Raw genomic sequence first — 11,885 nt, 5'->3', positions numbered from 1 at the left:
GTGGGACACTGTTTTGGGTCTGGTTTCCGCTCACCTTTTGGAGATGCTCTGAGCTTGCTAGGCTGGCTAGTTGCAAAAGGCAGCTCTCTCACTCTCTGACTCTCTGACTCTCTGACTCTCTGACTCTCTGACTCTCTCACTCTCTCACACCCACACCCCTATACTCCTTGCTTCCTTTTGGGTTTTGAGACCCGGTTTTACTGCATAGCCCAAGGTGATTTCTAGCTCTTGATCCCCCTGCCTCAGCTTCAAGAGTTCTGGGATTGCAGATTTGTGTGGCTCCAGTACTCTAGCTCTCTGCTCTGTCCTGGGTCCGGGTTAGGTAGCTGGAGACTCCGCCCCCCCCCGCCCCCTTCTCTTCCTTAAAGCTAGGTTTGGGAGTCTAGGAAGTTCTCTACAAAAGGGCGGGCTTGACTTGAGCCTGGGCCTAGGATACAGCACCTGCTGTCCTGACCTGCGGTGGGGTGCAGCACTCGACTCGCTGTCCTGATCTGCTGCGGGACGCAGCATTCGCTGTCAGACATATGACTGTTTACATCTTTCATCTTCATTTGCTCTGCCACAAATGCGAGCCTCAGGGAACTCAAGGCCGAGGTTGTTGCTCCGCCATCAAGCAGCCCTTGGCACCTAATCCCTCCTACGGCTTTGCTCAGTTTATTCTTTTCCAGGGAAGGGGCAATATAGCAGACTTGTGTCCCCAAGGCTCAGTGGGATGAACTCTCGACAGGTCATGAACAAATTCACAAGGTGTGGGAAAGGCTGGCTCCAAATTCTCCACTTCAGGAGGTAACGCGACAGGGGCTTGCTGGAATGATGACTGCGCATGCGCGCTAGACCCTGGCCCTCAGGGGCTTGGTGTGGGCGTGGTACCTTTGAGTGTCCCTTGGACAGACACAGCTGTCCACCTTCCAAGGGCTAGGCGGCCATCACGGTAAGGAAGAGGGAGTTGGGCTTGCCCTGGAGCCTAGATCCAGAGACTGTGTATGAGGCTGGCTCCTGCTCTCTGTCCTTCAGATGTCTGTGGCCCGTTGGGCCTTTCTTCCAGGGCAGCTCTGTCTGGATCTTTATTTGGGGGGATCTCAGACTCCGAGATTTGTGTGGGTGTGGTCTCTAGTTTGTGGCTTAACCTGGCCAGTCAGAGTATCAGCCTCGAGACTGCAACAGGGAGCGCGTGTCCCAGGCAAGACCAATGAGGCCTTTGAGAGTTTCAAACAGCGATCTGAGTGTGAACATCTCACGAAGACTTCTGCTCTGGGGTCCATCTGTCCTGCAGCACTGTTGTCCTGCGGTGACAGGGCCCTGTGGTGAGAGACAGCTACAAACACCAGCGGCTCCGCCCTAGGGCTCCGGGACCTCCTCTTCCTCCTGCCCTGGTTGTGCGCTTCTGATTAACACCATTGGAAGAATCACCCTCAACCTTGTTGGCCGCTGGTGCTATTCATTTTAGCTCATGTTTTAAGTTTTGACAAGCCAGTATTGAATACGAATCAGTATCAGAAATCCTCTTCCTCATGGCTGGCTCATGGCTGGCTCATGGCTGGCTGCGGTGGAAACTGCCTGGCTGTGACCTCTGCTCTGAGCTGTGAGAGTACAGCAGGTGTGATGTAGCTCTGGGGACACATTCTAAATGACAACTCCTGAGCACCTTGTCACTTCCTTGCCTCATCTTACATCTTCCATCCTGCTTCCTGGGATGTGGATGTGATGTTTGGAGCCAGAGCAGCACCCATGTTACATCAGGCAGCGATGGGGGTGGGGGTGGGGGGAAGAGACGCAGCTGGCTGCCTTTGAGAGCTCTGTGGGGCAGCCTGGTGTTGCCAGACTTTTACCCAAGATAGAAATACATTTCTGTTTTGATGAAGGGATTTTGGTTCGGGTTTTAGTTTCTTTCTGCGGAGCCTAGTTCTAGAGACACGAATTAGGGGAGTGACGTCATACCTTGCACCTGCCTACATCAGTCCTGCCGGCGGAGACAGACAATGAACGCTTCTGCAGCCGGGCTGGCCCTGGCCTCCAGGTGCTGCTGGGCACAGCTGCTGTTCCTTGGGGATGGGTTTATTCGTTTTTTCTTTTCTTTCTTTCTTTTTTTAAACATTACCCATTGTTTTCCTCCCGTAGAGCACTGGGCTTCAGCTCTCTGCCCATCTACCACTCCTCCTGAATGCTAACTCTACACTTCTTTTCTTTCTTCCAGTTTCATCATACTTTAAAATTTGTATTTAATAATTGCTTTCATTTTCTGAGATTATAATTACATTTTTCCATCTCTCTCCCTTCAACCCTCTTCATATACTCCATCTCTGGCTCTCAAATTCATGGCCTTTTTTCTTCATATATATGTGTGTGTGTGTGTGTGTGTGTGTGTGTGTGCACATATATGTATATATGTATATATGTGTATGTATATAGCCACATGTTCATACATACATTTATGATATCCATGTATATATAATTCTACACATTTAAATACAATCTGCTCAATCCATATAGTGCTCCTGGTATGTATACGTTTTTGGGGCTGACTATTTGGTAGTGGATAGCCAGCTGGGGCTCTCTTCCCAGGGGAAGACAGTTTCTCCCACTCCGGGCATTCCTTAGTGCCTGGAGTTCTTTGTCTAGGGCCGAGGTCTCATGAGCTTACTCCTTCCGTGTTAGCATGTCTGCTGACTCTGTCCTTGTTCAGAACATGCTTAGGCAGCCACGCCAGTGAGACTTCATGGCTGTAGTTTCTGACACTTCTAGGAATGAACTCGTGTTCCTCCAGCCTTTATCTTCCCACACATTTCTCTGCAATGGTCCCTGAGTCTTCCCTACAGAAGTTGCCTTGGAGATGGAGCAATTGTGACTGGGCTTCCAGAACTGCATTTTGACTGGTTGTGTTCTTTTTTTTTTTTTTTCTTGTAACGGTCTCTGACTGTTACAAAGTGAAGATCCTTGATGAGGGCGAAATGCTACAGTTATATGTTATTAAAAGGATAGATATTTAGAATGTGGTTAGGGATTATGATGGTTTAGGGAAGTGGTGGTCGTAGGTTCTCCTCCAAGACTCTTGACTTCACTAGCCCTGGATAGTCCGTTAGGGTTCCAGGACCCGGCATGGCTCCCCTCTTGTTGAGCTGGTTTAAGTTCAGTGAGAGAATTGTTGGTTACAGCCAAGATACTGTTGCCACTACTGCACCTGGTTACAGCCAAGATACTGTTGCCACTACTGCACCTGGTTACAGTCAAGATACTGTTGCCACTACTGCACCCTTCTGGTATCATGCCATGACGGTTGTTGCCCTGGGTCACAGGTGTCACAGCTGGGTGGGATTGCTGGTTCCTTCCCTCCTTTGGAATTTTACTTGATGCCTTCAGGTGCTTGGCTTGAGGGAGCCATGAAGCTAGTCTTCAGGAACGGGCATTCAGGTCAGCTCCAGCTCAGGGGCCTGTGGACCTTGTTTCTGAAGTGTATGTCATCTTCAACTATAGGGACCTAGCTTCAACTTCCTGGAGGTGGTAACCAAGGGCAACAGTACTCAATAGCCTATTGTGTCTCATGGACAGTACTGACCGACAACTCAAGAGAGGGCTTCTCATGCCTGGTGTTGGGGTGTTTGTTAAGTAGTCTATGGCTTTTGGGAGTGGGGAGCATTGCCAACCTAGCTGGTGATATGTATATTTATATACCAAGTTACATGTATTACAAGTGTTTTTTTTTGTAGATAGTAGTATGATTCCTCATGACTTTTTCAGACATCTTTATTATCTTCCCCTCCCTCCTTACAAAGAGTACCCCCCATTTTCCCATTTCCCCTTTCACTTCTCCCTTGCTATCCCCATCCTCCACTCTGAAGTTACCCCATCTGAAGATTTGGAGTTAGGGACTTCAGATGAGAGAAAGCATTCGACATCTGTCTTTCCAGGTCTGGACTATCTCACTCAATATGGTCTTTCCGAGTTCCCTCCATTTACCTGCAAACCCCATGACGCCACTTTTCTTCACAGCTGAATAGTATCCCATAGTTCGTATGAACCACATCTTTGCTATCCATTCATTGGTGGAAGGTCATTCATGTTCCCACTTCCCGGCTATTGTGAATAGAGCACACACGGACACGGCTGAGCAGTTGTCCGGGGAGCAGGATGCCGAGTCCTTTGGGCACATTTAAAGAAGTGGTATGGCTAGGCCGTGTGGAAGATTTACTTTTGGCTGTGTGAGAGTTCTCCACACTGACTTCCAACCGCCGGGTGAGGATTCCCTTTCCCTGAATCCCCTCCAGCCTGTGCCATGGGTTGTTTGGCGAACCTTTGCCATTCGGACTGGGGCAATACAAAATCGAAAAGTTGTTTTGACTTGCATTTTCCTAATTGCTAGGGACAATGAACATTTTTGAGATATTTCTTGGCCATATTTATTTTTTCTTTTGAGAACTCTGTTCAGATCCCTGGCCAACTTTTTGGAATGGGTCGTTTTTATTTTATTTATTTTTGCTGCTTTTGAGTTCTTTATATAGTCTGGATATTAATCCTATGACAGATGTAGCTGGCAGAGATTCTCCTCCAGTCTGTGGACTTCCTCTTCACTGGACTGATAGCTGGATTCAGTGGCATAGAAGCTTTTTAGCTTCACGAAACCCCAGTTGTCAACTGTTGGCCTTAATTCTTGGGCAAACGAAGTCCTATTCTGAAAGTCCCTTCCCTTCCCTATACTGTACTGGCTAGTTATGTCGATAAGCTATTATGACACAAGCTAGAGCCACTGGAGAGAAAGGAGCCTCAGTTGAGAAAATTCCTAAGTAGACTTGGTCTGTAGTCAAGCCAGAAGGGTATTTTCTTTCTTTTTCTTTTTTTTTTTTGAAGAGCACAAGTATTTTTATTTTTTTTTTTTCCTTTTTTCTTTTTTCTTTTTTTCGGAGCTGGGGACTGAACCCAGGGCCTTGCGCTTGCTAGGCAAGCGCTCTACCACTGAGCTAAATCCCCAACCCCTTTTTTATTTCTTTAACAATGCAAAATATACACATTGATTTGACTAGGACATATTCACATGTAAATTTTTTCTCGTCTCCACATCTCTGGATAGATCAGAGGAATGACAAAGATCTTCACAGGAAGCAGACTGTAGTATCTCCAAAGTTTATTCCAGTCCATTTCTTCTTTTATACTCCAAAACATCTTCGTTGTGTTGGTGGATGAGATAAATCCACATGAAAACCGAGGTGCCCAAGGTCAGCCCAACTTTCACCCAGTTAGGTTTGGCATTGACTGGCTCCCGGACATAGAACTTTGACCGTGTTGAAGAGCAGCTCGGCAGCCTGGCGGGGGCCAGCAGCCGCGAAAACGAGCGCAGTACTACGGGCGGCGCCATGTTGCACTTCAGGCTCCTCCAGAAGGGTATTTTCTTAACTAGTGATTGACTCGGGAGGACCCAGCTCATGGTGGGCGGTATCACCCATGGGCAGGTGCTCCTGGGCTCTATAACGAATCAGGCTGAGCAAGCTATGAGGAGCAAGTCAGTGAGCAGCATCCCTCCATGGCCTCTGCACCACCAGCTCCTGCCCCCAGGCTTTTGCTGTGCTTGAGGCCCTGCTCTGATTTCCTTCAGTGATGAGAGTGATGGAGAAATGTAAGCCTAATAAACCCTTTTCTGTCGTTCCTGACTGAGACATCCGCCCTGTAAGTACTGCTATGTTTCCTCCTAGCAGCTTTAGTGTTTCCTGTGTAGATCTTTGATCCATTCCCAGTTAGGCTTTGTGCAAAGTAATAGACACGGGTTAATATCACCATGCCCACATCCACGCTAAGCTCAGACTTCAGGAAGTATGTCAGAGTGTGTGGTATACGTGCATGTGTGTGTTCATGTGTACGCTCTGGGGGCTGGGATGCCTGTACATATAGAAGCCGGAGTGTGTTTTTCTCTCATGGAACCTGTAGCATGGCGATTCAGCAGACTGCCTTTGCCCTTCCCGCAGTGCTAAGATTAGGAGTGCCATGCTGCTGTGCCTGGCTTTTTACATGGGTGCTGGTGATTGAACTCAGGTCTTAGGCTTGCTGGGCAGGCATTTTAATAGCTGAGTCATCTCTCTTATGCCCTATACTCTTTTGGAATAGAACTCTTGACTTTTGTTTGCTTTTTGTTCGAGACAGGGTCTTACCGTGTAGCCCTGGCTCTCCTGGGACTCACTGTATAGACAAGAGTGGCCTGGAATGTACAGAGATCCCTCTGCCTCTGTCCCCTGAGCACTGGAATTAAAGGCATGTTCTACCATGCCTGGAGACCCTTTGCATCTAATAATGTACCATCTAGGGTTTGTTTAGTTTTCTTTCCCTCAGAGCTTCAGAGGAGAACTAATTATACTCAGACATTAAGATTAGGATATAAGACGTCAGTGTCATTGCAGAAGGTTCCCGTGCATCCTTGCTCCTGCAGAGAAGTCTTTTGACTTCTGTCCCCACAGTTGAGTAGCTGAGTGTTTTCTGTTTCTGACCGTGATATAACTGAACTCCCCTACCTTGCATCCCTTCCTCCTGGCTTCTCACACTCATGAGACTCTGAGCTACCTGCTCCTGTGTCTATTGGTGGGTCGTGCCTTTTCACTGCTGAGTAGTACTCCTTGGGCAGGCATACCACAACCAGCGTCTCCATTCCCTATTCATAGGCATGTCAGCTGGTTCTGGTTTTCATAAAGCTACTGTTTTTATGAACACTGTCTCTCAGCATTTTTGTGCATGCATTACTCTCAGGGGAGCCCGGAGCGGGGTTGGAGGACTACGGGATGGGTGTGTTTAATTGTGTAGGGAACAGTCTGGAATTTTTTAGTATAGCTATACTTAGGTGTCACCACAGTGTAGACTTCTAGGAGTCACCATGTTGTAGGCATTCGGGATTGTCATTATTGACCCTCTGTGTCCTGTAAGCTGGGCAGTAGCCATTCCTGTGGCTTCTGTTTGCCTTTTCCTGGTGACTCTGGGTCTCAGGTCTTGTTATGTACTCATTGGTCATTGGGCATCATTTGTGGAATATCTGTTCAACTCTTTTGCTTATTTTTTATTTCTTTAAGTTTTCTCTTTAAAACAAATCCTTTCAAATTATTGTTTTTTATTTTATGAGTGTTTGCATGTATGTATACATTTACACACATATACATGTGTATCATGTGCCCACAGAAGGCCAGAAGAGGGCATCAGATTCCCTAAGACTGGAGTTCTAGATGACTGTGAGTCTCTGTTGGGTACTAGGAACTGAACTGGGGTCCTAAGCAAGAATAGCAAGAGCTTTTAAACCACTGGTCCATCTTTCCAGTTCCATCTTCTAGAACTGCTTTGATCCTAACTGTCCTATACCCAAACCCTGTGGCAGAACTACAATGGTCACCTGTCATCTCCTTCTCTCTTCTCTCTCTCTCTCTCTCTCTCTCTCTCTCTCTCTCTTCTCTCTCTTCCAGGATCCACTGATCCACTCATCCTTCTCTTTGGTTCCTCCTCACTCTGATGGAGCCCTAACCCCAGGGGCTTCCTGTGAAGCATCTGTGAGAGTCTGCATGGTTGGGAAGCTCCTTGATGACCCATGCCTGATGGGGGAAAGAGGAGCCAGGGGACAGGGAAGGCAGATCAGACTGGGTTTAAATTGCCTTTTACATAGGATGTGGGAAGGTATGTTGGTTTGAATATGCTTGGTCCAGAGAGTGGCACTATTAGGAGGTGTGGCCTTGTTGGAGGAAGTGTGCCACCATGGACATGAGCTTTAAGACCCTTATCCTAGCTGCCTGGAAGTCAGTATTCTGCTAGCAGCCTTTGGATGAAGATGTAGAACTCTCAGTTCCTCCTGCACCATGCCTGCCTGGATGCTGCCATGCTCCTGCCTTGATGATGCTGGACTGAACCTGTAAGCCAGCCCCAATTAAATGTTGTCCTTGAAAGAGTTGCCTTGGTCACGGTATCTGTTCACAGCAATAAAAGCCTAACTAAAACAGAAGAGTTGGTCCTTTGTCTTCTGGCTTCTAAAGGTTCTATTGAAAATCAGATGCTACACTGGCATCTGTCCCACCTATGTGATGTTCTTTACCCTTTGGAAGCATTCAGGTTTCATTCAGGAATTTCAGAACTTCCCAAGGGTGGGGACTTTCCATGGACTGGCCTGGGCTCCCTCCAAGTCTAGTTTCCAGTTCAGTGCAATTTCCTACATAACTTTCTCCCAACCTGCTACAGTCTGTCCCCATTACCTCCCCCACCCAGAGAGGCCATGCTTGGTCTCTAAAGTGGCAGTACTGGGAGATGGTAGATATGTAGCCACCACTGTCCCATCATATGCCATTCACCATTCCCAGCAAAGGCCTAGAAGCTTCTAAAAATGTGGACCCCACGTGGAGACCAGTGATTCACACTGAGTATCTTTTTTCCAATTGTTCTCCATTGTACAGATTGAGTCAAGGTTTCACGTTTAACCCAGAGCTACCCAGGTAGCCAGCTTGCTCTGGGGCTCTCCTGCCCCCACTTCCTGAGGACCGTGATCACAGGTGGGCCACACCTTTCCAGTATTTACATGGCTGCCAGTCCTCATGCTTGCCTGCTAGTGCCTTACCCTCTGAACCATCTCTCCAGCTCTGTATCTACAAGCTTCTAATGAGTCTTCTCATTCTTATCCCTCCTAGCTGAATCCCTGGGAGCCTCTGTTACATTTTCTAAAAGATTCCATTACATCAGTGAAGAAATGGGATTGCTGCAATTGACTTGGGTGTGCCCATTGTTGTAGATAGGAGAGCCACAGAGGCTGGGTTGGTGGGACATGTAGTGTGTGACAACAGAAATCACAGGGGACTGGGGTGAGCTAGAAGGTGGGCTGGATGTGAGAAATCCAGATTTTAAAGGCTTGTACACAATCAACAGTCAATGCAGTATTTTAAAAAAAAAACCAACTTGTAAACTGGGGGTGGTACCCTGTGCTTGTAATCTTAGCCCTTGAGAAGTTGAGGCAGGAGGATTGTCATGAGTTTGAGGCTAGCCTGGGCAACAAAGTGCTCCAGGCCAGTGTAAGTTACAGAGTGAGATCTTATCTTAAGATAAACTACCCCCAGTCCCAAAAGACTCCAAACAACAAGAAAAACAAAACCAACATACTAGTCAAGCAAAGGCCCTGAGAAGAAGACTCTTGTTAAAAGCAGCTCATAGGTAGAAATTTGTTCCAAGAACTAAACACAATCCTGTGTGGTAGTGCAGCCTTGTAATTCTATCATCTGGGATGTAGTGGTTTGAATGAGAAAGGCCCCCATAGGCTTGTATATTTGAATATTTGGTTGCCAGTTAGTGGAACTCTTTGGGAAGGATTAGAGGGTGTGGCCTTGTTGGAGGAGGTGTGTCACTGGGGATGGGCTTTGAGATTTCCAAAGCCCTCACCAGGTCCAGTGTCTTACTCTCTCTGACTCTAACTTGAGGATAAGATGTAAGCTCTCAGCTCCTGTTCCAGAGCCATGCCTGCCTACTTGTCAAGTGAAACTTAAGGGCCTTTTTTTTTTGAAAGTCAGTTAGATGGTGTTTTCCTGAGGGAAACACATAAAAGGAACGTTTTGTTAAAGCGGACACAGGTGTAAAAGGCTAAGGTAGACTCTTATTCAAAGCTTCGTTAAAGCAGACACAGGACAGAGGATGTTCTGCTAAAGTAATCATGTGAAAGGACACACGATGAAGGATTCTTTGTTAATGACACATATATATTGGTCTACCTTATATTACAGAGTTGAGCTATATTTTTTTGGGACTCCATTGAGAGAAACACACCAAAATACTTTTGGTGGTGTACTGCAGTTTCTTGCCACTTCTATAGACTCAGGCTGATTGGTTGTATGTGCCGAGGCAAGGTATGTAGAAGACACATGATGTTTGGAGGGGATAAATAGGACACCAAGGAATGACAGAGAGGGAGCTTGGCTTCTTAAGTCTTCACTGACCTTTGCTTCCCTAAGAAAGACACAACCGAAACCGTCTCTTGGTGTTCCTGTTGTTCCCACCTGTTGACTCGAGCCTAGGCTGAGGCCTGGGTGTCTCTGTTCGGTCATGTCACTGCTGTTGCTAACCTGACTCTACCGAACTAGACTTTGGTGTATCTATAAAGTATTTGCCAGTGGATCGAGCTGCCACTGTCTGCTAACCTGTGAACTAAACTGTCGATTCCAGACAACACAGATGAGAGTTGCTCCAAAGGATTTTTTTTTGAACAGGTCCACTTTCCCCGGTATCATTCTTTCCCACTACTGGTGGTGGGCTACAAGGGTTAAAGCTTTAAAAAAAAAACCATCATTAAAAATAAGGTTTAAAAAAATTAAAGTTACATGCCAGCTACCATATTCCCCGCCACGGACTAACTCTCTGAACCTAAGTGAGCCCTCAATTAAATGTTTCCTTTTCTGTGTGGCCTTGGTCCTGGTGCCTCTTCATAGCAATGGGATGGAAACTAAGACACTAGAATGTATAGAGAAACATTGTCTCAAAAATTAAAAGAAAAAAAAATCAGGTAAGGCTAAGTGCAGGGCTCTGTGGAAGTACTTTTACCTCACCAGTGTTGGCTACTAGGTAGCAATGGGTGCGTGGTGTTCAGATGCTCGCACTGGGAGGATGGAATTGAGCTGACAAGTGTCTGGCTGCCCTGTGTTTAGGGTCTACTAAGTTTTATATGAGGCTTTCCCCTAGGGAGTCAGGATTTTTGGTCCCTGGAGTGGCAATATTAACACGTAGTGGCAACCTTAAGGGTGGGGCTTGACTCCTATTGTTCCATCCTTTAGCCTCTGCCTGACCTTGTGATTCTTCCCCTCCCAAGGGATGCCACCCACTGTGAGGTGATGCAGTCAGGCTTGTAGGCTCCCAGCCTCCATACCTTGATGTAACCGAACATCTCCTCTCCACAAATGCACAGGCATTTCATCTTAACCATGGAGAATGGTACGTTAGCTGCACCCTGCTCCTCCAGGACCACTCTTAGAAAGGACCCAGCAGGCAGAGGTAGTCGAGTGGACTTGGGCCAGCCACACACGGGTTCCTCTGGTGGGCAGCCCCTGCTCCAGAGCTTCCTTCCCATCCTCATGGCTGGGACGGAAGAACTGCGCTGTGGTCTCGAGTGGCCCACCCTTCCTTCTCACTTTCTTTTGCAAGAGTCAGGTGACCCCATGCCTGAGGCCCTGCCTCTGTACATCTGTTCTCCAGGAGACCCTTCCAAACCTTCCTCCAAGAAATCCCATACACATCGATTCTCTGTTTCAATTCCGCTCGGCTGGAATCGCCTAGGAGACAGAGACACACTTCCGGGTGTGCCTATGAAGTAATTTCTAGAGCAGTTTAACAGAGGAGGGAAGACTTACCCTGTACTTTCCTTTGGCCAGGGTCCTGGACAGAATAAGGAATGGGGGGAAAGAGCACTGGCCATTTCCTGTCTGTTTTTGCTTCATTACTGTGGAGGCAATGGAACGAGCCATCCCATGCTCTTGCAGTCATGACTTTCCACCATGATGGACCAATATCCTCTCCAATATGAGCCCAAATCAGCCCCCTTCCTTCCTTAAATCCATTTCCTTGTGTCTTTTGCTGCAGGAATGAGAACAGCGAGTATTACACTCAAGGCTCTAAACTTACAGCTTTGAGGGCTTCTGGCCTTGGGGCAGAAGTGTGAAGTCAGCCTTGCCTCTCCCCAGGGATGTCTGTGTGAAGAGCAGTGGCTGATAAAGAAGCACAGGACATTCAAGACTGGCAGGAAGGGGCCTCAAGGGTGGCCAGCCCCATTCCTTCTTCATAGCTGCCACCATCATGAAGAAGAAGAGAGCTCCTGCTGACTCCTGAGAGAGTCACAGGTATGACATGCAACAGGGTCACCTCTACTTTGTAATTAATTAAAAAAAACCAATTAAACAAAAGAGAGACAC

At 47.3% G+C, this 11,885-nt stretch overlaps 1 protein-coding gene across 1 annotated transcript; it reads right to left on the bottom strand.

Moving 5' to 3' along the window:
- Positions 1-4,826: 4,826 nt before the first annotated feature.
- LOC116909448 (NADH dehydrogenase [ubiquinone] 1 subunit C1, mitochondrial) lies at positions 4,827-5,361 on the bottom strand. The gene has a single exon (XM_032913026.1). It carries the CDS (start codon positions 5,345-5,347, stop codon positions 5,117-5,119), a length of 231 nt encoding a protein of 76 aa, XP_032768917.1. The 5' UTR covers positions 5,348-5,361; the 3' UTR covers positions 4,827-5,116.
- Between the last annotated feature and the right edge of the window lie 6,524 nt (positions 5,362-11,885).

This window comes from Rattus rattus, chromosome 9 (genome assembly GCF_011064425.1).
Source record: "Rattus rattus isolate New Zealand chromosome 9, Rrattus_CSIRO_v1, whole genome shotgun sequence".
Classification (NCBI taxonomy): domain Eukaryota; kingdom Metazoa; phylum Chordata; class Mammalia; order Rodentia; family Muridae; genus Rattus; species Rattus rattus.
This window is presented reverse-complemented; position numbering and strand designations above follow the sequence as displayed.

Excerpts from the sequence above, each read along its gene's own strand:
- LOC116909448 (XM_032913026.1), bottom strand. The coding sequence starts at position 5,347 with ATGGCGCCGCCCGTAGTACTGCGCTCGTTTTCGCGGCTGCTGGCCCCC.